This window comes from Anser brachyrhynchus (genome assembly GCF_964034855.1).
Source record: "Anser brachyrhynchus genome assembly, chromosome: 14".
NCBI lineage: Eukaryota > Metazoa > Chordata > Aves > Anseriformes > Anatidae > Anser > Anser brachyrhynchus.
This window is the reverse complement of record NC_137709.1, coordinates 19,852,192-19,876,760: the sequence shown is the minus strand read 5'-3', so window position 1 is coordinate 19,876,760 and position 24,569 is coordinate 19,852,192. Positions and strand designations below refer to the sequence as shown.

General features: G+C 39.5%; 1 protein-coding gene and 1 long non-coding RNA gene across 2 annotated transcripts; one reads left to right on the top strand and one right to left on the bottom strand.

Annotated features, from left to right (window-relative positions):
• Window positions 1-1,062: 1,062 nt before the first annotated feature.
• Window positions 1,063-19,968, top strand: ADRA1B (adrenoceptor alpha 1B). Its single transcript, XM_080555905.1, has 2 exons — window positions 1,063-2,510; window positions 18,832-19,968. The coding sequence occupies exons 1-2, from the start codon at window positions 1,538-1,540 to the stop codon at window positions 19,392-19,394; spliced, it is 1,536 nt and encodes a 511-aa protein (XP_080412031.1). The 5' UTR covers window positions 1,063-1,537; the 3' UTR covers window positions 19,395-19,968.
• On the bottom strand, window positions 19,848-23,947 carry LOC308177969. The gene is made up of 2 exons (XR_013939527.1): window positions 22,840-23,947; window positions 19,848-22,235 (listed from the first exon to the last, which is right to left on the bottom strand). It is a non-coding gene; the product is annotated as an uncharacterized lncRNA (long non-coding RNA).
• Window positions 23,948-24,569: the final 622 nt, after the last annotated feature.

The following is a 24,569-nucleotide window of genomic DNA, read 5'->3' as shown; positions in this document are numbered from 1 at the left end:
ATTAAGAATGAACTTTTTATTTTAAACACAGTACATTTTGTAACAGGAAAATCAATATACAGTAACCCAGAGCACTTCAGACAACAGCTGTAGGATATAACCTGATGTCAGAAAGTTGAGAACAGCATTTTGGCAGATGTGTGTTCAGTTAACCTTCCACTTTTTGTTTTCAGTAGTACCAGGCTATAAAGATCTGATATTTCTCCTTACCTGGTGACCAAATGCTACACAAAATGGAGAAACCACCAGTGCTACAAGATAAATCACTTGTTAGTGATCATTTTCTTTATAGGGTACTGTAGGTATTTCCAGAGCTGCAACAGCTTAACAACAGGCCCTGTCTCTGCAACCTCATAGCCCTTGCAAAGATATAAGACCCATTAGCGTATTGAGTACATTGAAAAACTCCTAAACACTTTTCACTACCTTCTCTTTAGCTGTGGGTAAGGATGCTCAGCTCTTTTCAGGGCTGGGATTCACAATCCACCTATGCTTGCAAAAGTTATCGAGCTGGAAAAGAGGAGATGAAGCCACAGATGTGGCTGGTATACACAAATATAGAACAAACATAAAGACCTTACTACAGATTTGGGTTCTGATCATCCATTAATGGAAAGCTTACCACTAGAAACAAACTACTCCATGTACCTTTCTATGTCATTGTTAAATACTGAATCTAGGAATAAAATAGGGATTTTTGGAACCTACATGTTTCTCCCTAGAAAGTGGGAGATGATTAGTCACGCCATCTCTAACATGGCATGCAATTCACTTTGATTACAAGATAAACCCAAAGACATTTAGTTGGTGAGTGAAAGGCAAAGGGTGCTAGATCATTTCGTACCGAAATTGCTTTTTTCACCATAACCCTCTGAGTGTATTTTCCTCAGATAATGAAACTTTTTTTAAAAAAAAAAAAAAAAAAAGGCTTCCAATCCAGATTTCTGTGTAGCAAACGCTTTAATTGGGGTTGATATATTCCATTTGTTTAGCTTTCAGATCTGGAAGTTTTAACTTGAACTGCATTGCCCTCTAGCGCTGCGCCGGGGCTGGCCCCGGTGATGTCAGCGGCAGAGGCAGCGAGAGCGCAGGCAGCCGGCTCATGCAGAGCTGCCTAAGTGCTGACAAACCCTTCCTGGAGACGCATGTCACAGCAGCTAGACAGGGGCATCCTTCCAGCAGGACCACGGATGCGCAAGGGAGAACAGTAATACCTGTCTTTTATTTCAGGGACGTCATGATCAAAGCAGCTACTTTGGAGCTCCAGCCAAGCCTTCTGCCTGCTAATTTCTGTTTCAACGAGTTGAGAGGAGAAATTAAGCAAGTTTGAACAGCCTATTATTTCTGACAGGCTTCAGAGGACTTCACACTGGGCAAGTTTTACGTGCTCAAAGCTGACAGCTTGCTGGAGAGATGAGTTCTCAATCCAAAGCTGGCCGGGGCATTGCAGTAACTTCTTGGGTAGAGAGATAACTTCCCACTGAACTCAACCATCTGTGTGTTGTGCACGGGACCCAACTATACCTTGCTATGGAGGATGATTTTAAAGATGAATACCTACTTTGATGAGAAATCCAATTCATCAATACCTGGCTACTTGAAAGTTTCTGCATCAAATAGCGGCAACCTTTCTGCGAACAACTCCGATGAGACAACCAGCAACCTGGATTCACCAACCCTGGATATCAGTAGGGCGATAATTGTGGGGCTTATCCTAGGTGCCTTTATACTCTTTGCTATTATAGGTAATATTTTGGTAATTCTTTCTGTTGCTTGCAATAGACATTTAAGAATCCCGACAAACTATTTCATAATTAACCTTGCAATAGCAGATTTGTTGCTGAGTTTTACTGTCCTTCCGTTCTCTGCTACATTGGAAATCCTTGGCTACTGGGTTTTGGGGAGGATATTTTGTGATATCTGGGCAGCAGTTGATGTGCTGTGCTGTACAGCTTCTATTTTAAGTCTATGTGCAATTTCCATAGATAGATATATAGGAGTACGTTATTCTCTCCAGTATCCAACTTTGGTAACAAGAAGAAGAGCAATTCTAGCTCTCCTAGGTGTCTGGGTCCTTTCCATGGTAATTTCTATTGGGCCTCTTTTGGGCTGGAAAGAACCAGCACCCAAGGACGATAAGGAGTGCCGCATCACTGAAGAACCGTTCTACGCTTTGTTCTCTTCCTTGGGGTCCTTTTACATTCCCTTAATTGTCATTCTTGTGATGTACTGCCGGGTCTACATAGTGGCCAAAAGGACTACTAAAAACCTGGAAGCTGGGGTTATGAAAGAGATGTCCAACTCCAAGGAGCTGACTTTACGGATCCATTACAGGAACATTCATGAGGATACATTAAACAGCACCAAATCCAAGGGTCACAATCCCAGGAACTCCTTAGCTTTCAAACTTTTTAAATTCTCTAGAGAAAAGAAGGCAGCCAAGACGCTGGGAATTGTGGTCGGCATGTTTATCTTGTGTTGGCTACCTTTCTTCATTGTTCTGCCGCTAGGTAAGTCGGTATTCACAGGACTGTGGGGAGGGGGAGGAAGAAGGTTAGTTGTTTACTACAAAAATGTCACAGAGAAAAATCAGATGAATGATAAGTAGATATCATTTTGAGAACTGCAGTGAACAGATGAAAGGGAGGGAAGTGAAAGTAATTTAATGCTGATGTTGGCTTTTTTAAAGAAGCTGAAACCTTGCAACATGTGCAGCCTGCAGAAAGCCTGCTCATCTGTTAGCCCTCCTCATGGATGGAGCAGATGACATCAGGGGACGATACCTTCAAAGTTTATGTATTAAAACCCCCCTTATGGATTGAATTAGCTCTCATAAATATCTTTACAGGATGCTTTAACAAAAATTCTGGATAGGTTTGCAAAAAGTTTCAGCATTGGAGTGTTCTTGTTTTAGTTCACTGTTAGATGGTCCAAATGTACTACAGAAAGTCTTCTGGCATCATTAGGTGTTTTAGGTGAAAATGGGCCTGACCTAATGATGAGATGCAAAACTCCCCCGAGCTTTGGGAAGCTGAAAGAGCTCTAGTTCTCAGTTCAAACTTCACTGATCAAATTCCAAAAGCAAGTATGTGAAGCCCACTGATTCTCACAGAAAGGTTCCCTTTGGTTTCAGTAGGTCTTAGTTCAGGCATTTCAGGAGACTATCACGTGCGTTGTGGCAGCCACTCTGTTCACTTCAGCTTCAAAATATTATTAAAGCATTCAATGTAGCCTTAACAGTGCTCTGTGTTCTCAAGTCCTTGGGAAATTTGCTTGTATCATCTTTAATACAAGCGTCAGCTCTGAAATGGAACATTTCAAGACCCATTAATACTGAATTACTAGCTCTCAAAAATATCTGTCCAAAATTCACTTCTCTGAGACACAGACAATCTGGCAGCCTAAATATGGAAAGAGGTGGGGGGAAAAAAGGGAGAAGAAGCCCTTATTAATGTTCGGTATTCGTGTTTACTTAGTTACCCCACCAAAACATTTCTAATTGAGTGGTAAGTGAATACTTTTAGAGACTTGTAGAAAACTAAACTGAGTTCAACTGCATGGTCCTGGTGAAGTGTTTTAGAATTACAATTTCAGTAAATATGTAATGTCATCTAGACGAGAATCTCTGTTACAAGACAACTACTGAAGCTACTCCAGAGCAACTTTATCATCTCTAGCTTAGTGTAGCTAAAGCTGAAAAATCTTAGTAATTCAAGATCTGCAAAAAGTTAATGCTGAGAATGTGACAAATTCCAAGCAGAAGGAAAACTGTGAGCAAAGTTCTCTTTGGCTCCTGAAGTTTAAGTCCTTGCACTGCCTCTTAAAGAAAGTTTATGACAGAGAACAAATTTCCAACTATTGCAAAAATACACACCTAAATGAACAGAAACATGTTTTCACCACATATGCTAGCAGCACAACCAGTGGTAGCAGCAGGTACGTATCGAGTAGATCATGATCTCCCGATAAAGTAGGTTAGCATCTCCTCCTTGATTTTGAATTATTGAGGGAACTCAGGAAAAAAAAAAGAAAAAAAAAAGTCAGCATGAATGCAATGGAACCTATCCTTAGCTAGCAGAAACCAGTACTGTTCCTGGTGCTATTCAGCAAACACAGATGCAGACCAGTCCATTAAAAACATTTTGCACACAGGACAGAACCAACATGAGAAACAATTAAGTTTCTTGAAAGAGAGTCAGTTTCCCCTTAGAGGGAGAAAGTCCTGGGCTTTCCCAGGAGGTTTAATGGGTCACTGCTTAATACACACGAATGGAGAAGTTATTGCTTGTCAATTTGATTTTCTCTCTCATCTCACTTGTGTCCAAGGCTCCAGTGAGGTGACAGGATGCGAGCCTCCACTACAGCAGGCTGCACGCTGGCAGCAGTGCCTGGCAGGCTGAAGGGCTAACAGGCTGCTGTGGGCTCTGACCTGGCACTGTCTGCATGTCTGCAAACCCTAGCATGCTCACGCCAGAGCTGGGAACTCCTGGTGCCTCACCGAGCTGTGGTTCAGAAAGAGTAGCTATTGTTAGTTAGTATTAGAAGAGTGAAAAAATCAGCATCTCAGTACGGCAGTGTAAACTGCTTGCTCTCCTGTTCTCTGTTTAGAAATCATTTCAGGGGTCCAACTCTTTACTGACAGCCTTTTTTCTAAGAAAGGGAGGAAATGAAGGTATGCACAGTATCCAACATAACATCCACATGTATTTAAATAGCAGGTACATCCTCTTTGTTTTGCTGACTTGAAATAAGGCTGGTTTTGTTCTTTGTGACTGATTTCTTCTTCTAAACTCTCCAGAACCTTGTACTTTTTGTGTCTGTGTACCAGTGCAAAGCTCATTAATGGTGTTAGGGATGACTAAAGCACTACACACTAATGCAGTTGGAGAAAATACCTTTTCCCGACATGCATAATTCAGCTATTCTTAACTGGAGGACTGGGTCAATCAGTGGAGGAGGACTTTTTAAAGAGCTTAATACAGCTGTGTGCTGTATTTTTCATACCAGAAATCTTCTGCTGTGTGTCCTGAAGACAAAACCTTAATCAAGAAGCTATTAAGAACCCTTACGAAAAGCCCACAGTAGTATGGAATCACTTTCAGTGACAGGCAAACTGCAGAATCCAAAACATATCAACGATTTATGAAACTCTCCGTAGGCGCCCTGGGCTACTCTAATCACAGTCTTCCCACTTGTCAGTGCAGGACTGCGAACTACAATACCTTTTCTGCTTCTGAATCCAGACTATATATTTACCGTCACTGTACTGGAAGGCTTCTTCCTCAGTCTGTATTTTTCACACCTAATATCTGCAACTTTAACTTAAATCATACCATCATATCCACATCCTTACAACTTGTGCTCCTTGTTTCACTCAGTAATTCAATGATTCTGCACAGTGGTGTTAGCAGAGCAGCTCTGGACTTCTGAGGATTTAACCACAAAACATTTGACAAGTCAGTAATCCTTGTTTCTGCAGCACCCCAAAACCATGTCTTAATAAATCTGATTATATGTAGTTTTTTTCATGTCAAAAGTGTTCTCAGCTGTTCTAGTTTGCCAGCCAAAATTATAATTCTTCAGTTGTGACACTTTAATATACTCCACAGCTACTCATTTTGATATCCCAGACAAAGGATCACTGCATCAGGTGGCAGATATATACTGCGAACCGACGTGGTGTTGAAAGCAGGGATATTGCTTGAATAAATATTCCACAACAAAGGAAAAGAAATAATATTAGCACTGACAGTGGTTTTCAAGCAGAAATCAAAAGGCTCTGTGAGGAAAGCTCTCTGACAAAGTTCTGTATACAGCTACAGGGAGGAATTAGAGCACTGACACTATGATGTGTTGAGCATCATGAAACTATCAGAGCAAAGAATGACCCACGATCTCTTTTTGTCCAGAGTTGGATGACTGAACCACGCTTCCTTTAGTGTTAAGTACCTGATAATGCAGCAAAACTGGTATCAAAGAGAATTTGTTTTTATTCCAGTAGCTAACAGATATCATTTCCAGATAGAAATAGAGCTATGGAATGCCCTTGTTGTGCACATTCATAAATGCTCCATAGCTTTGTAAACTGTCATCTTGCCACCCAAAATTATTTGTGGTACAGCATAAAAAATAAAATGAAGACATATGTGTCTTCAAGACAACTGCTTGTGCCATAAATTCAGTGACTCAGCTTTGAAGAGTAAATATCTTCCTTCTTTAAAATTAAATGTTTCTTTTCTTTCCCCTCATACAAATTTGGTTTTGGCTATCAGGGCTATATTAAATATGCATTGCTGAAAAATGGTAAGAAAAATTAAGGATTTTTATCCAAAGACTAGAGCTCATCAGATATAAGGTATCATTCAGTAAAACTTCCTCCTTTAAACAAAGATGCAATTTATGCCAATAACTTTATTTAAAAAATTAATCAAAAATGAAGGATCATATGTTTCCCCCTGGCTACTCGGTAAAAGTTTACTCTCATTCCTGTTAAATGAGGCATCAGACAGAGCTTGCCAGCTCCCAGCTGTAGACCTCACACAACACACAAATGAAAACACACAAAACCCACCACCTCCACTACTTTCACCAAAGCATATGAACATCCCCAGCCCATTGCTTAACTCTAGTGGAGATCAGCAGTACTACTCGCTTCCATGCTCAGAACCTAACTGCCCCTGCTCCCAGAAAACCTTTCAACTTCTCCACTAAAGTCAGAAATAAAATTGTCATATCTTAACTGGCAGTAGGATAAAGTCCCAAGAGCCTCATAATGAAGATACAACTGTTTTGACTATCCTTATATATTAAGTTTTTGAAACCTCTCTACAAAATAATAAAAAAGAACATAAAAATATTCTGCATGCTACAGGTCAGCCAATACAAAATGATTCTTAAAATAAAATGTTGTTCGAGTACAGTATGTAGATTTATGTTACACCAGGCCAACCTCTGCATCTCTGCACCAAGAATACCAAATTAGGCTGCTCAGTTTCCCATGGGAAACACTTCCAGGCATTAGGTCCACTGCTATCACTGCTTCTCCTTTCTGCAAGGCTTCAAGCCTGCTTTGTCTTCCACCTCACTTTTGTCTTGCCTCGCCTTCACCTCACAAAGTAGCCTAACTCTCTAGATTTCTTGTAATGGTCACACAGGACTGGGAGGACTTAATGATACGCGTTGCAATCTGACCCTCTGCCCTCTTGTAGGTCCATCTGGTACAAAGTCCAATCGCACAGGTGAGAGCAGGAACCTGCTCCTCCTATTTTCTAGCCAGAAGCCTAAATATGAGCACTTCTTGACCAGTACAGCATGTTTTGCCACAGGGAGAACTAGCTTATTTCAAGGTGATTCATTTTACTACTAAAATAAACTCCCTTAAGCCTTGGTTTGAGCCTTCTGTCCAAAAGTAAATCGCATTCCTGGGATCCCAGTTACCAATTACATACAAAGCTCTACTTTTTAGAACAAATATGTTTCATCAAAGCAGGTGAAACTCCACAAATTCCGAAGGCTTGGGCACTTCTTATGCAAACTTTCATTTGCAGGTCAGAGGATCAAAGGGAAATCTGAAAGCGTACAGCCTTAGGAAAGTAAATTTGCAAAGCAGTACAGAGAAACGTGAATACAGAGAAATCCACTTGTGATGACTGCTCAACGGCAGGGCTGGGAGCATCTTCCTATTTCAGGTGTGAAAGATGGGATTCTCAAGAACATGACTGCAAGATGACCATAACATAGGAGCATGAACCACACCAGCAGTGGTAATGAAGGAACAAAGCCCTGCTACTACTTTCATTAAACCATGTTTGCCCCTAGAAAAAAATGTTGTGGTTAAACACCAGGGACTCTTAGTGGAGATAGCAGAAAAAGATACTGCAGTTTCCAGGCCCACAAAGCAGACCCAATAGTGTTCTTTATTGAATCAGAAAGCTCCAAGGCAAAAAAAAAGTCAGGACAGAGCCACTGGACAGCAATATCTCAAAAGTATTGAAATCAAAGACAGGAGAGAAGTGATAATTTGAGAGGGAACACTGCTTTGAGCATCCAGCAAGGCAGTGGACACAAGGTTCTTGTGCCATGGGCTTTTGCAAACACATGCCATTGCTCAGGTTAGTAGTCATGAGAGTAAATAAATACATGTGCATACAGCGCTAAAGCATCAAGGCCATACCACAGGATATCAGCTGTATGCTCTTTAGTGCACCTATCTGTGAAATACAGACATGAACAAAAAAATTCATCTTTTTTTAGTAGCTTCACTAAAGCCCTGCTCCATCATCCACTGCAAGATTTAGAGCTATTTTGATGGGCTTTCAAGTGATACCTAGAAACTGAAAAGCAGTAACAATCAGTCTCTAAGTTACAAAGGAGAAAATATAATGGAAGTTCATACAGTATCTTTGTAGCAGTGTTATTCAATTCCCTGCTAGAGTCCTATTGTTTACCAGTGATGTCCAAGACAGATTGCCTCAGCTGTGTCAGAACTGAGAAGGGGAGAAAAAGACACCGAAGCATGCCCAGTAATTGAAGATATTTAAGTATAATAAATGAAATGTCAGCAGACTTAGATTAGTTTTTCTAGATTCCTTTAATCAGCTAATCCTTTGCAAAACAAGCATAAGCTCAGCCCATATTCTTTCTAGTTAGCAAGCCGCTGAAGTCTGTAACTCTTCAGGACAAAATAGTAAAAATATTCTATTTCTGTCCCTACCTACTGTCAGTTTTGGAGTGCTGAACAAGATTCTTCCTAAACTTGTTCTTGATTTTACCATACTTTTGTAATGGCAACACGGTTTACAGAAGTAAATTCTCTCTATGGTGTACACCATCATAGGCATTCTGGACAGAGAGGCGGTAGCTATACCTATATGCAAGGATGTACGGAGTTTGTGTCAAAACTCTAAGCACCTGATGGATTTTTCCATATCTCATTTATTTTCCATATCTCACTCATATCTCTGTATTTTGTTATTGAAGACACACTCAGAATTTTTGTTAACATAACAGCTACAGATAGGGCATGAAACACCTCAGCTCTGTTGCTTTTTTATTTGATTTTTTCTTTTTTGAACTACAGCTTTCCTCTTTCTTTTTCTTTCTGGGCTGAGGAAAGAAAGCTCCTATTTTTCTTTTCTATTCCTCTAATACATACCAACCTGCAAATAGTCTGTTGTACTGTAAGTTTTTAAAAATCATTTTCAACTCTCAATACTTTAAGCATCAACAGCACCTTTTGAATGAGACTGTAGAAAGGAGAGTTGTGGACTTCAGGCCTGAAAAGGATCTCTGGACATCATCTTGTAAAATCTCCCAACCCAAGGCAATTTTGGCATGCCAACATCAGTAGCTCTGCGGTTAGGTATGTAGGCACTGCTGTTTCAAAAATGCAAATATAGCTACCCCGCTTTGCAACTGCTTATACAATAGGTGGAGCAACTTTAGGTTTTAGTAAAAAGATCTGATCCCTATCTGTACTACAGTTGCAATCAGCAAAGCTTCCAGGGATGTGAAGTCCTGGTTTGATTTTGGCCATTCTAACTAAATCTCTATTTTTGGAGCCTTTAAAAGCATCTCAATTTTGAGCTATTGTGAACAAGTTCATGCGGGTCTCATAGAAATGGTTTATTCATTTGAAATAAGAGGCAGCTTTTATCAGAGATAGATAGTGCAGATGGTAAGAAACCGTGGATTTTAATTAGGATAAGAAAACAAACTGTAACCTTTCCCAGTCTATAAAAAAGCAAGGAAAATGTTTTTCTGGGGCTTGTCTCTTATTTGTGAACTTATCTATACGGGAAGGTACTTTTTCTGATCATATTTTACATTAGTGCATTTCTGCTACTTTAATTTACCTGCTTAGGAACTCATCTACAAAGGATCAGGCCTTAGGTGGGCAGAAGTGAATGAATTTAGTTAATACGCATCCCAAGGCAATCCACAGACACACCAATGTACTCCAAAGCCACATACAAATTGCTCACCATCATAACTGGTTTGCAGTAGCTATAACTTAACTATCTTCTTTCTTTCATTTTCTTTATTGAATTTTATTCTATTGATTTTGGATGCACTTCCTAGTTCTCAAGATCTTTTTTTCAGTGTTACCCTGACCCTCTCCTCCAGAAGGCCTGCGGTCCCATTGGCTCTTAATTTTATAACCATTCCCTCTACTTCGTCCTCTGATGTTTGTAAACTGTGGGGTTTCTTTCCTATATCCAGTGGAATGTAAACAAACACTGAATGCTGGAAGGAAAGAAATCAGGAGCTTGAGAAATCCAATTAGCTTTAAAACCTTGGCATGCCGACTTGGCCAAGCATGTGGTAAAAAGGACTGCAGAAAGCTTAAATAAAAGACTAACATCGTTTCCGCATTCTATAAACTCATAACAAGCCTGGTCAGAGGCAGCTTACTAGTTTTATAGAGAGAGTTTTACTAGCTATATACATGTAGCACTCGAAGCTTCCCTGTTCATTAGGCAGCCGTAACTCAGCTGCTACCAGCAGGTACGGCTACAGCAGGAATCACAGCAGGAACTGCAGGGCAGAGGTGGAGGTTCCTGGCCAGGCCATCAGCAGCCATCTACTACCTAGCACCAAGAAAAGGCTCTTTTCAGAGCAATGATGATTTCCAGCATAAAACAAATTTCTTGCATTTCATTTTTTGCAAAATGTTGTCTTCTTGAGAACAAGCTGAGAGACGGGGTTTGGTATCGCTGATGCTTCCTGCTTTCATGTTTCAGGACTCACTTGCTATCATTTTGCATTTTGCAATGCTTTCAACACTACAGAAATTTTTAAAACATTGGAATTTTCTCCTGTGGAGAACATTGAAAAGGTCAGATTTAACTCTGGTTGGAAAGTCTCCATGCTGTAATAAAATGTAATAGTCATCTCAGCTGAATGAAGGAGGATTATGTTTGTCTTCCCGGGATACCTTAACCATTTACATTTGACCAGATTCTACAAGAAAACTTCCAAATACTTATTAACAAATTCTCTGCCTACTTCTCCTTTATGGTACTCAGACAAGACGGTGGCGTTCTCTCCAGAATACCTCTATTCAGCATTGCAAGTTTTAAATTTTCTACTTGTTATGAATAGGGGCAAGTAGTTTCAAATTTTATGTCTTGTTTTAAAGATTAAGACAATGCTGAAAACCTGTGCAGTGAAGCTCTCTTTCAACACGGTTATTGTTTCACAACATATTTTATTGTAGCTGGTTTGCTATTACTGGAATATCAAGTGACACACAGCACAGCACTGAACTCCAGACCATTCTGTTTCAGTAAAAACAAATGCTGTATTTGTTCCAGTAAACAACAACATACACTCACCCTAGGCTGTCTCGCAGCTAAGCGGAACCAGATTTAAAGTTTTTGAAATACAAATTTTTGTAAGTGGTAGAAAACACAGCATGTGACAACCCAAAACTTATTCATAGAGATTTCTTCTCTTTAAATCTAGGAAATTCACGGTGGTACTCCTCCTCAAATGTTCAACCATTATCTAATCTAATTATCAAATACTTCATTCTGAATACAACTGATAATTCTGAGTAATTTATAGACTTAATTGCTATCAAATACACAACTTATATTAAAAATGGATGTTTAATTAATAGAAAGGCAATTATCACAATAGAAAGTGATTTGAAAATAGATGAGCAGTTGGAGTTAAGAACTGAACAAGACATGAGAGGAGCAGGAATTATTTAAAAGAGGAAGAAAGGAATAACTGGGAAGTGAACACACCAAGGTGGGAAAAGAAAAAACAGAGGTATTAAAGAGAAGGCAGACAGTAAAGAAGAATGTGCTTAATTTTGGACTAATTAACCATCAATAGTGTAAAATGTTGCTCCCACTAGGTGCAGATAATAAATACATGGCACTCTTGAAAATCCTCACTCAGAGAATACCCTCTCCCATGAAGATGACTCAGATGAACGTAACACAGGATGTAAAATTATTCAGATGTCCCTATCAGATGCAAGCTGGCAGCATGTTGGGCTGTATCAGCAGGAACAGAGCCAGGAGATGGAGGGAGGTGATTGTGCCCTTTTAATTCAACACTCATCAGAGCATGTCTGCAACAGGGCATCCATGCGGAAAGCTGTATTACAGGGAAGACAATGATAACCTGAAGTGAGTCCAGTGGAGGTGACAAGGATGTTGGAGCCTGGATCACATTGTGTGAGGAGAGGCTGAAGGGACAGGGCTTCTTTGGCCTGGAGCAGGGAGGGCTTCAGGGGACCTAAGGCAGCATCAACTTCTTGATTTTCAGTCCCAAGTGTAAATATATGTATATATATTCCTTGCATGAAGGATGAAGGGAGGAGATATAACCACAACAGAACCCAGGGGTATTTCACAGATGACCGCCTGGTGTCACAAACAACTGTTGGTCATTTATCCACACTTATTTCTTCTGCGTGGCTGGAAATAGCTCACAGGGCACAATGATACAGAAAGATCAAAGGCAACTGCAAAAGTTTTGTTTAGCTCATAAACATTATCTTATATCTTACTTTTAAGGCTTAAACTCCAGCTAATTACTGTAATATGTGGTCATCTTGCACACAACTGGAGCACGTTTTGTCCCTTCTCCTGGAAGGAAGTGGAGGGGTGGGAGTGCCTGGTGGGTTGGTTGCATTGGCTGGCCTAATTTTGATGCTAAGCTCTTTCTTCCATAAAGTGGAAGTGGAAACTCAAACATGTCCTGTGTACTACTCTTTCATCAAGAACCTCGCCAACTATTACATTAAGGATCCTTAAATAGAAGGTCTTAACTTTCCCACCCTCCTTTCTGTACGAATATAGCGGTCAGCGGAGAGAGGTAGCAATGAAGCAGATATTTAGATAGAAGAAAAGTAACAGAGCAGGAAAAAATATGAGAGAGCAGTGTGTGTGGGTATTTATTTACATATGTGTATGTCTGTTTCATCTCTGTAGAGGGCAACATCAAAACTTCCTTCAGTGACGAGTTTTCCTTAACTAAGAGGATTGGGATTAAAGCAGTCCAGAAGATTTTCCTGCTGCTCACCCTGCTACTTTAGGGATTGTTCCAAAGTCCACTGAAGCCCTTACGAGCCTTTACAAAGGCTTTCAAGTACTCCCACTGACTCCAGTGGACTCTGAATGTTAATAGCTCAGTGATGTTCTGGCCAGTAACTCTGCAGAATGTGTGAATACCACTGACATGCCAAATTGTTTCCCACGACGTCCCCTAATCTCATTGAGGGTGCTTTACTTACCTTCAGCATAATAAAGCATTCATTATAAAAAACAGTCAGACCCTAAATGAAATTACCTTTTACTAAATTAAATATTTCTTAATTCCTTTTCATGATACTTGCTGTTGCTCAGTGTGTTTCCAAACCAAATAGCTCTGTCAAGTATGGTGAGCACAGCCTGTTAAATTAACGGTCAAAATACAATAAAACCTGATCAAGTTGATTGAGTTTCTGAAATATTTCCTGTTCCGCAATTTTGCGCGACACAGGCTTTGCAAAAACTTCAGTGGTGTAAAAGGTGCAGTCAGAGGTTAGTTTGTGGTGCTATGTTTAATTTATCACAGGGTTTCGCTCAGCAAAATAAGAGGACAGAGAACACACATTCCTTTTGAGTGAAGCCGTTAAACATGAAGCATCAGGAAAGAGATCATTTTGAGCAAGGGAGTCACTCTGGCTACTCCCCTCACAAATAAATCACCCAGGAGATAATAATAGGCAACATTTTCCAGCCATTTTGAAAAGCAATCTAAATCAGTACAGGGAAATATTTAATCTGTTTATCAGGCTGTGATGGGAAAATAGTTGGAGATTAGGGGAGGAAATATTAGTTTGATGTTTCGAGAGTGTGTGTGGTAGGCTTAGCTTTATCATTTTATCAAGGTACCAAAATAGCCCCCAGTTGTTTGCTCCTGACAGGTGAATTATGAGGTAAAGCCAGGGTGTGCAGTTAAATAAAAGGTATTGTTGTTAATTCCAAGAACAACGTAGGGAAAAGGGTAACATTAAAAATATACAAGCTAATCAAAATATTTGTCATATCTTTATATGGTGAAAGGCAGTGGTGCTTTGTATAATAGTCACCAAATTAACCCATATTTAGAAGCACGTGGCATGTATAGTGACTTCCAACTAAACCACCTTCTGGATAATTCAGAACATCTTTTCTTCTCTCTCTGTAGAGAATTCAGGCTGGGATTCCAACCAGTAAGGAAGGACTGAATACAAAAAACTCAGAAACTTTCCGAAGCCTTGAAGAAAATAAGTGCCCAAATAAGTATTGGTCTTGGACATTCCATTTTTCTAACAGTTAATCCTCAACCTAAATAGTGGTTATATTTACCAACGGGATCTAAGACTACAGTGTCAGTGGGATTCCAGTACTGCAGATGTAAAACTCTGCTGGGTTGCCAAAACTTAAGCCATAAAGTTTTCTTGATGAACAAAGTTACAGCCTACAGAGCTAATCAGAGAAAGCAGGACTAGAAGGGATCTGAAGAGGTCATGCAGGGCATCCTCCAACCCAAAGGCTGGATCAGCCATACATAAATCAGGAGATGTGTGTCTGCTCTGTTTTTAAGAGCCTCCAGGGTTGGATTTTTACACCCTTCTAAGGCAGTATGTTCCAGAACTTTCCTGTCTTGGTAGACTGAAAGTGTTTCCCAAGCTGTACTCTTGATTTGCCTTGCTGCAATTTGAATCACTGTGCTCACTATATTAGCCACTGTGGACGTGGAAAAAAAAATTCATTTAATTCCTCTTTGTATATAAGTTTTATGCTGTTACATACTAATTGTTGAGTCTCTTCTCAGCTCTTTTTATTCACCATGATGTATCACAAAACTATATTTCATAGCATTTGTAGGTTTCACTGGTGGTCCTCTTTGTTAGCCATGGATCCTTTCATAGGTGGGGCTTTACTAAGGTCATGTAGCAATTCCATACAGCCCCTGTACAGCCAGAGATGGGGATTAACTAGTTTCTGTTGATCTCAGGAAATGCTCCTGAATTCTGCATTTTCTTTGGGTGGTGGCAAAGGTAGCAGGAGTCACCAACACACTGTTTGAATGCACTGTACTGCCAACTGTGTGTTCTAGCAGTTACGAGTTGTGCCAGACCCCATGGCTTCATTCCTGGTAAAACAAAAACTTTCTTCCTGGTGAAAATTATTTAGTACACGACCTTCAGCTGATTGCTTTTACCTTCCTCCAGCTCTTATTTCCCACTGGTAAAATCAGGAGGATGGTATAAAGGCAGGATGATTGACAGATGAAAAGTGTTACCTGACAGCAAGTGAGGCATGCTCCCATATGTGAACTTGTTCTCACTTGTATTACAGTGACCTTGCTTATTGCTACAGCCTTCTTGGAGTAATTGCCTACCACCTGGTTTTTGAAAACCTAGGAAGTAAAAGTGCATTATATGGTAGACAAAATTCATAGATGCAATTCTTCTCCCTTCAGGGCAGTGTATATATATATATATATATATATATACACACATATACAAGGAAGGGTGGAAGAATTATGTAGAATTCTGCCAAGTTTTAATGTATCAGCCTGAAATACGAGAAATTAACAGAACAGTATATAAAACAACAGCTTTTTAATCAAATTAATATTCCTTGTTCAGAAAAGCATATTTCTTCCTTGCCTTCTTGTGAAAACAACGCAATAGCTTCCGTGTAATTTAAACAAGCAGCATTTACATTGTGCTGTTTGCAGAACCATGAAAAAAGCGGAGGACAAAGTAGTCATTAATGATCATTAACTCCTTGAAATTTTTTCCCAAATTTCTTAGTTTCAGAACTTTTCTATTATTGTAACTAAACTCTGATACATATTTTTAAATTATACCACCACACAACTTTCCTAACTAACGTATTTCCAAATTTTCTTGTTAATGACTCATCTAGGGTCATGATAGCTTTCAAACAATCAATCAAGGCTCAGTAATTTTTCTAGAATCAGGACAGAACACAAGGTGCCTCTGTCACTCAGGGTCATTATGAGGAAGTTCTCTACACTTTTGTGTTGCTGCCCTTTAATATAAAAGAGCTTTGTAAATTCTTGCTGCAGGTGCTGAAAATAGCCTGCTGTCATTTTTTTCAAATGACATTTGAAAAACGGATTATTGTAAAAGACAGACATAAGCTCCTTACTTTTTTTTATTAAGGAACACATATTTCTTCCAGCAGTTTACAAAGATTAAGCTTTTTACAGCACTCAGCTTTTTACATTTTTCCCTACTTGGTCTCTTAGTTTTTACAGTATGTGGTTTATATTTGGTTCATGTGAGATACTGATTACACAAGTATAACCCAGTTGTCTGCATTGGTTCCCAGTTTTCCTCTCTAACTTATCTTATTTTATTTGCCCTTTAGGGAATTTCACAAAATTTTTCAGTAAATTTTCTTAAAAATATTTAATTTTATTGAAAGCTATACAACAGCATTTACTATGTCCATATTTAACCTGCCTAAAAAATACTTAAATCTGGTAGAGGAATGTCCCATAGATTTTCAATTATTATAGTATAAGAGAAAGGCAAACCAACTGACCTGGAAAAAGTCACCGCTGTCCATTCAAAATTTACACATAAGAAAAAATGGGAGCTCTTCAGCCACTTCATGAAGTTTACTGGGTTTTAAGAGTTAAAAAACATTTACATTTTAAGGGAGTTCCAGAAAACAATTTAAGAAATTTATCAGGATGAGCTCCATTAAGTTCCTTGGTGTACATAATTATATTTACTTGTTTTGTACAGTCACTAAGCTTTTTCCTAAATCGAAGATAAAACGTTAATAATTATTATTTACAAAATGAATCCTGAAAAAGTTTGCAACTGTGCATGTGGGAAATTTTGGAAGATCTTCCTTATCTTGGCCGCAGTTTTTAACTTGGATCAACTTTTTCTAAAGCTTTATAAGAATCTGATATTAATTTATTGGCTTATTCAGTGGAATCACATGAATTGTTTCTGGATCTTTCATCAAATAGTATTTAACACTAACAATACACAGTTTAAGTGCATGCAACACTTTGATTCATTGACTGGAAATTTATCAGCCACAACTCATAGTTTCTCCCGTATTTCTTATGTTCTACTTGTTACTTTCTGCAGTATCAATCAGAGCAGACATAGGATCTCAAACAAATGGAGAGAAAACGCACGTCAAACCTTGCAAATCATTAGCAGTAACAAAGCAAGAAGGGACGTGAATTTAACTTACAAAAATCTTGCACGTGATATAAAAATCAAGCATAGGAGTTATGAAAGAAGTACTACAAACCTTGCAATTTAAAACTTCCATTTTAACCTTAAGGGATGACATGATGCTTAGCTCCAAGGTAATAGGCAGAGATAGTGCTAAGCAGTAGCATCCCTGTACACAACCAGGGGAAAAAACTATTATTCTGGATCCACAGGATATCTCCTGGATCCTGTTACCCAAGGTGGGGGGAGAGAAACAGACTCTCCAGAGAATCAATGCCATTTTAGTACCTTATTTTCTGAGCCAGCTCAGGAACTACTTGACACACTGAGGTCAGTGGATGTGTGAGGAACAACGTGTACTTACCTGGCTTCCTTGTGAGCAGAAGAGACTCAGACCCCTACAGTCAGGACCTGGCCAGAATTGTCCTCTAGATAAACAGCAGTATCTGCAGTGACATGTAAGCGCTATTTACCCGAGTAGCTGGGAAATGCTTTTGCATAGTTTTCAGGCACAAGCCATGGCCTCTACATTGCTATGAGACATGGGAAACATGCCTAGAATCACACCCCTCCCCACTAAGGCATCCTGACAGTCACAACTGACTCAGCTGCTTTCACAGCCCAGGGATTCTGAAACTACTCCAGTGTACGTGTTGCACTTCTCAGAGATGTGACACTCGGGTTTGAGCATCACCTTCCACTTGAAAAACCTCTACAAATCAAATTCTACTTCTTGAAAGGAGGCTTCTCTCCTGCACCCCTGCTCTGTGATTTCTTTACCAGACACAAATGTATTTTCCCAGCTGGGTAACTGTTGAATGTCTGCTCTGCTTTAAAAAATCCGGACATTCTTTTATAGAGCTCCATTTGCTAAATTTAGTTGATCAATTACATGTTTTTAATGCTAGAAGTACATGAAATGGATTTCCCAGTATGAGTTTTTCATTTGGGCAGCTTCTGTAGGTAAGCTATTTGGTCGTGAACAGAAGAGGAAATAAAGTCATCTGTTTGTTTGGGTTACATCATTTTTATGATTGGCTGAGATATATGACCTACCACAATTAACTTCTGGTTTCAAGAGGTTTGTACCCCTCTAATAATCTAGATAAATGTGGTGATGTTTATGAGCTGCACAAGAATGTATAAGAATTGGTAAGTGTGTCTGTGCACAAATATTCCCAGAAGCCTGGGAATATTTAGATCTTTTTCTTCAAAAGGTGATAGTTAATAGCTCTTTGCAGAAGGCATGACCTTGTTCCATGTGTGCATCATAGAGCAGCTTGAACAATGAACATTTTGTCTTTCACTGGTATCCATACATGTTAGTGCAACAGCTATACATATAATGACAAAGAATGCTCTTTATTTTAATTCTACATTAAATACGTGCTCCTTTATATTTTGGATGGTGGATAAAGCAGTTCCTTGTTAGCTTTTAAAATAACACAAATAGCATGTAATTACTAAAAGACCAAAAATGAAAGCTGCATGCATTAAAGATGTTTAATAAATAGATTCTGAGAATGATCCGATGGGACATTTACCTTTCTTAAGAACAGACAAACCATTTATCTCACGTATTGTCTCTGCTTGTTTCTTCTGAACAGGATCTCTGTTTTCGGCTCTGAAGCCCCCTGAAACAGTCTTCAAGGTGATTTTTTGGCTTGGCTACTTTAACAGCTGCTTGAATCCAATCATCTACCCTTGCTCAAGCAAAGAGTTCAAGAGGGCTTTCATACAGATCCTAAAATGCCAGTGCCACCGTCGAAAGCAGTTGGGGTGGTGGGCCTACAGCTACAGAAACTGGAATCGGTGCTCCTTTGAACACCCTAGGAAGGACTCTCTGGAAGACAGTGGGAGTTTCCTAAGTGGCAGTCAAAGGACATTATCTTCAGCATCTCCCAGCCCTGGCTACCTGAGCAAAATCACTCACCCACATATGGAAATGTGCACATTCCAGGAATGGAAAAACTCCAGCTCTTACCTGAGCCCCTTACAAGAAAGCAGCAGGCAAAAGGACCCATACCAGTTCTTCACCTTCAATCTCTTACCAGAGCACAACGGACACATTGCTGCTAGCAGCCAAGCTTCCAGCAACAGGGACCCTGAGGCCATCTGTGACACACTGAATGGTAAAACTGACTGCAGAGCAAACAGGATGCTGGACTGATCAGATTCTAAACAGTCTGTGCAGTCTCAGGTCTCTTCATATGCTACCTGTTTGACATTTAGCCCAGGTGAAGAAAGAGACCTTTGCACAATTTTTCAGCATGGTATTAGAAGGAAGCCAGCAAGGAACAGGCAGATTAATGTCACGAGAGTGGCAAAGTCTAGGGGCTAACTGTATTCCCAGTTAATTGCCAAAGAGGCTACTGAAGCAAGCGCAGAATGCATGGAAGGGGCTGGATAAACCCAGGGAAGTGCACAGGCAATTATTTAGCTATTGTGGAAGTGCTGTAGAACAGCCGAACACACATGTATATAGAAAAAAAAACGTATAAATATGGGGTTGGGCAGGGGATATGTGTATGAAAGTGTGCGTGTATACATGTGCTAGCCGCATGTTTGGATGCCTGAGAGTGGAAGTGAGCAACGCAGCTGTGTAGTGTTGGTTGTACCTCTCCAGGGTACTAGTTGCCACTGATTTTGCCTGTAAAAATCTTGTTGTTGTACTTCACTGTACATTTGCACTTTAGAAATGGAAGACAATGTCTTAATTAACGATTAAAGTAATTTCGCAACAATTTAAGCACTTGCACATATCACTACAGAACTGGAATTTGGCCAAGTTCCCTCACCACAATACTAAATCCAAAATAAAAGACTCGTGGCAGTTAAATTTGCCATTGTAACTCCTAGGATGTTCTTGAATCTCTCTACAGTTGCTTCCCTGCCATTCCCTTATATCAACAGTTGAGAACTCCTCTATCCTTCACCGTGTTCTTTTTTGAAAGTTTGAAAATACCACCAATGATAAGAGCCCAGAATCTACAGTTCAGCAGATCAGTAAGTGTCCTGAAAAACATACAGGCTACCAGATCTGATTTCTAAAAGCAACACTCGTAAATCCCTCCCTCGTAAACAGTGCGGTGAACTCAGCACAAGAGAGCACTGACCGCTGGAGGCCCAAAACCTGACTTCAAAACAGATGTGCTGAGCCCTTGGTTCTTTCAGCACACTTGGAAAATAGCACTGCACTCTTAGAGGCTTTTAATTTGCCACTTAGGTAAGAAGAGAAGGTATAAAAACAATGCAGTATTGTAAGAGTTTCACTGCCATTAACAGTTTTGTGCCCAATCATACAATACTGTAACATAATTCCCAAGAATATCGTCTATGACATTTTAGGTCATATTTGGAATTTATTTTTGTCTCTTGCAACTAAGTGTCAATCACGAACCTAATGACTGATTGTTTTTTTACTCGAAGTGGTATAAACCATGAAAATTGGCATTTACTCCTTCCTCCAACTGAGGCTTTCCTCCTTTGGAATTTTAGTGACATTTTTATTAAAGCCTGAAACAGAGAATGAACCATAAACAGATGTACTAAAAACACCCAGGGACAGTTTAACAATGCTAGGTCCCAAGGGAGAGCCATTTCCTTTTGTTTCCTTAAATGTGTATTCTCAAATTAAGTTGACAGGAATGGATGTGGCTTGTGGTTAGATGAAATATCTCCCAGTTCACTGAGCAAAGATAGGAAAGTCATGTTCCAAGGTCTTCCCATGGTCATATGTTATAGTGAGAACCATGTAAGTACATTTGGAGTCTTACCCTGATCCCATTGTAGTTATGGCAAATCTCCTATTTAAATAATGACATTTTGATTGTAGGGAAGGCTGTAATTTCTTCTTACGAAGATAATGCTTATAAAATTTTAAAGTATTATAAGACAGATAAACAGACTCTTGTTGCTCACATATGGAGGTTGCCACAAAGGATATTTTATCTACCTATGATATACTAGTATGGAGTTACCATCTTTGAGCCTCTAAATGGGAGAGAACTATATTTTTAACATCTGCTATAATTTTTGGAGGGAACCTACAGAAGTCCTTAAAAATTACTGTTAATTGAAAATAAATTTGTGTAACCACCTGACAGCACAATTCAGCTAAATTTATGTATCATCCCTGCACATTTTTACATATAATATTACAAAACCTACAAGGAAAGTTCCCATACTGTTTTTTTTTAATGTACAAAAAGCAAATCTCAGTTATTTTACTACTGGAAAAACAGCTTTCCCTGAATACTGCAACTGATCAGGAAGAAAAGATATGCATCAACATCATGCTTGTCCACACCATTTACAATAGCCAGTGCCCCTAACCCTATGAATCATAGGCCAAAACCCTCAGAGTGCAAAAAACCCCAAGACACATGTCCTATAAGACTTAGAGAGTGGAGGAGAGAAGGTGTTCACAGGCAGACCGCAGTATTTTTCCCAAAAGATCTACCGTTCTTCTGAAGGTTTGGGCTGGGAAGGCTACTGGGCTCTGCCGGGACAGCAATATGGACTCATCTATCCCTGCTACTATGCCTTTTCTCACAGTCAGCCACAGTACCACCGATCTTCACATCATAATGTTTTAGTTAGCATGGGAGGCATATTTGAACTGCATGCAAAATGAATGAGGCTCAAGAGCCAGAAGACCTCTCCCCTGCAGTGCTTCCCTTTCTCAAGCCCGAGCCCAACAAGTATATTAAGGGCTTCCTTCCTGGGAACATGAGGAAGTTATGCTGCTTTGACAAGAAACAGGAAACTAAGGGAAGCTCTGCTTTGGGATCTCTAATACTAGGGAAAACAAGAAAGTGAAAAAAGTTTATTGAAGTTGGAAATAATCACAGGCAATCAAAACAAATATATTCTGTCATCTCTAAGACAGATATTTCCATCAGACTCACTTTTCTTAGCGTATTCATTAGGCCACATCCTAAGATGATCTTAAGGGATCATCTGATATCCCTGGCATCAGACAGATGAAGGAATGACGGACTGTAGGCTCCTGCACAGCAAACAGTGATAATAGAAGGAAGTGAGAATGAGTTCAGGCAACACACAATACATACTTCAGATACCATTTTAACAAACTGTCTTATTCTTCATCACTGCCCAATTAAATTTTAAGATTAGAGAGCCCACAACATATAACTGTAACAAATATAAGATGGATGGATTCCTAACATATCTCCAAAACACATTTCTGCAATATTTTTTCCAGGTCATGAACATATCTTGCCATGCCAGGCTCTTCACAGCCATGCATAACATTACATGATATTTCCATAACAAATAGACCACTGCTCGTCTTCTAAGTTCTTTACCTTTTGTCTCATCAATTCCTATTTTTGTAAGGTTTCATACAGCCTGTTCTTTTACTAAGCAACACTACACCAGTGGGAACCAACCCATGCAAGTTTGCTAAAAGCACGTAAGACTTCAAAAGTGTCGTGTCACATCTGCTCATATATAGAGCTTACTTCATCTCCAGCCACAGCTTCAATGAAGTTACAGGCAACCATAGTGATTGTTAACACAGAAAAAAAGCAATACATGCATCTGGAGGTAGGACCACGACGCTTACAGAAGAGAAAGTCTGCCATACTCACCTTAAAATATGAAACTCTTGCAAGGCCACCTGATTTCTCTAGAATTAATCCATTCTAAATGCCTTTATTTTTGCTACTGGAATCTTCTGTGACTGCCAAGCCAAATGAGACCGTACAAATTACCATCATCCATTAGTCCTTCACCTGTAGCAATGTTTGCCTTTAAAGGAAAAACTATCTGGGTCAGGGCATCATCATCAAACTGTGTGGGCCAAGCCCATATTAGCCCGATTTTTTAGTACAGCCAAAATTCACTTGACAATCAGAACATCCACAATCTAGTGAAATGGCAATTGGAACACCATGGCAGTCTATCAGATGCAACTACAGTCCATCATGCATGTTTTTTTCTGCATAATAACAGACCTGCTCACGAACCCATTTTGTGGGCAAATAGCTTTGCCTCCAAAGAGGAGTTGCTGCCATTTAGCACAGAAGTTGCTCGTAAAACACTGTGAATTTCTCCAGGTTAAGCTACTGTGTGGAGCTTAATCGCTAACTAGAGGTTTGTACAAAGCCATTCAGTTGAGAGGCACAGCTGTAATGGCTCACAGAGTATTGTTACAGCCCAGCTGCACATAAATTAAACCCATTAGGCTTCAATGCACTCAGCTATCATGAAAATGCTTATTTTTGAAAAGAGTTATGGTAAAATCAATCCAACGGAATGAGACTGAAACTCTAGAGCATTCTACACTCTTTAGTCTTTGGAAATGCAGTTTTCTATTATCTTTCCAAATGCGATAGGAAGAGAAGAGGGGACATTAATATTATAAAGTGCAGTTCTAGCCTGGAAAATGTAAAAATAGTAACTTTCTGTTGAACAGATGTGCTCCTTGTTCTCAGTCAGTGCGCTTGACTTTCACCTGACACAAATGAGCATGAAAATGCACATCACAAGAGATGATTATCCACAGCAGATATGGTATGAAGGTATTGGTATACTAACAACTGCTTATTTCTGTCAGTGACCACAAACTAGCCAGCTCATTCCCAAGAGAATAAACTGGACTCTGTTTTGATACACTCTACAGCAGATACACTTACCTTTTTTCCAAATCAGGCTTGCAGTGCTATGGCTCACACACTTCATCAAGCAGAAGATGGTACTGTGGGGATGATGCATCATACAAAGAAATGTCATTTTCATCCTGAAGTAGTGAAAAGGAAATATTTCAGCTACAGCTAACATGAAGTCACATCGTGATAGTTTTAGTCACTTTAATGTAACCAAAAAACGTTTCTGCCCACCAGGACTTTTTTGGGTCTTGAAGGAGTACTAGTTACCTTCTATGTGAAGCATATTATAATGCAAAAGGTAAATCATGATTCCCAAGACCAGGAAAAACACCTGATTCAGTAACATAGTGGTCAGCATTTAGGAAAATTGCAGCCTCTGCTTTTTTTTTTTTAATGTTTCATCTGCAGGGTGTATAATATAGTCTGCACAGACACTGCACAGAGCAAAGAACAGTACTCCTCCCTTTCAGACGTCTGTGCACAGCACTAATGACATATCCTCCTCTGGCACAATGCATCTTGAGGTCCCAGCTATACATGCTACAGAAGCATGGCTTCCACAGGAAACATCCACCAAAACTTTTTCTCTAGGGTTTAAGGCACTCTCCAGAGTGATGAGAAAATTGAAGCCAAGGGTCTCTCTTACAGAATGACTGCTATGCTAACTGCCATTCTGTTCCAGTTTGTTCTCTTCCGTTTTTTTAAAAAGG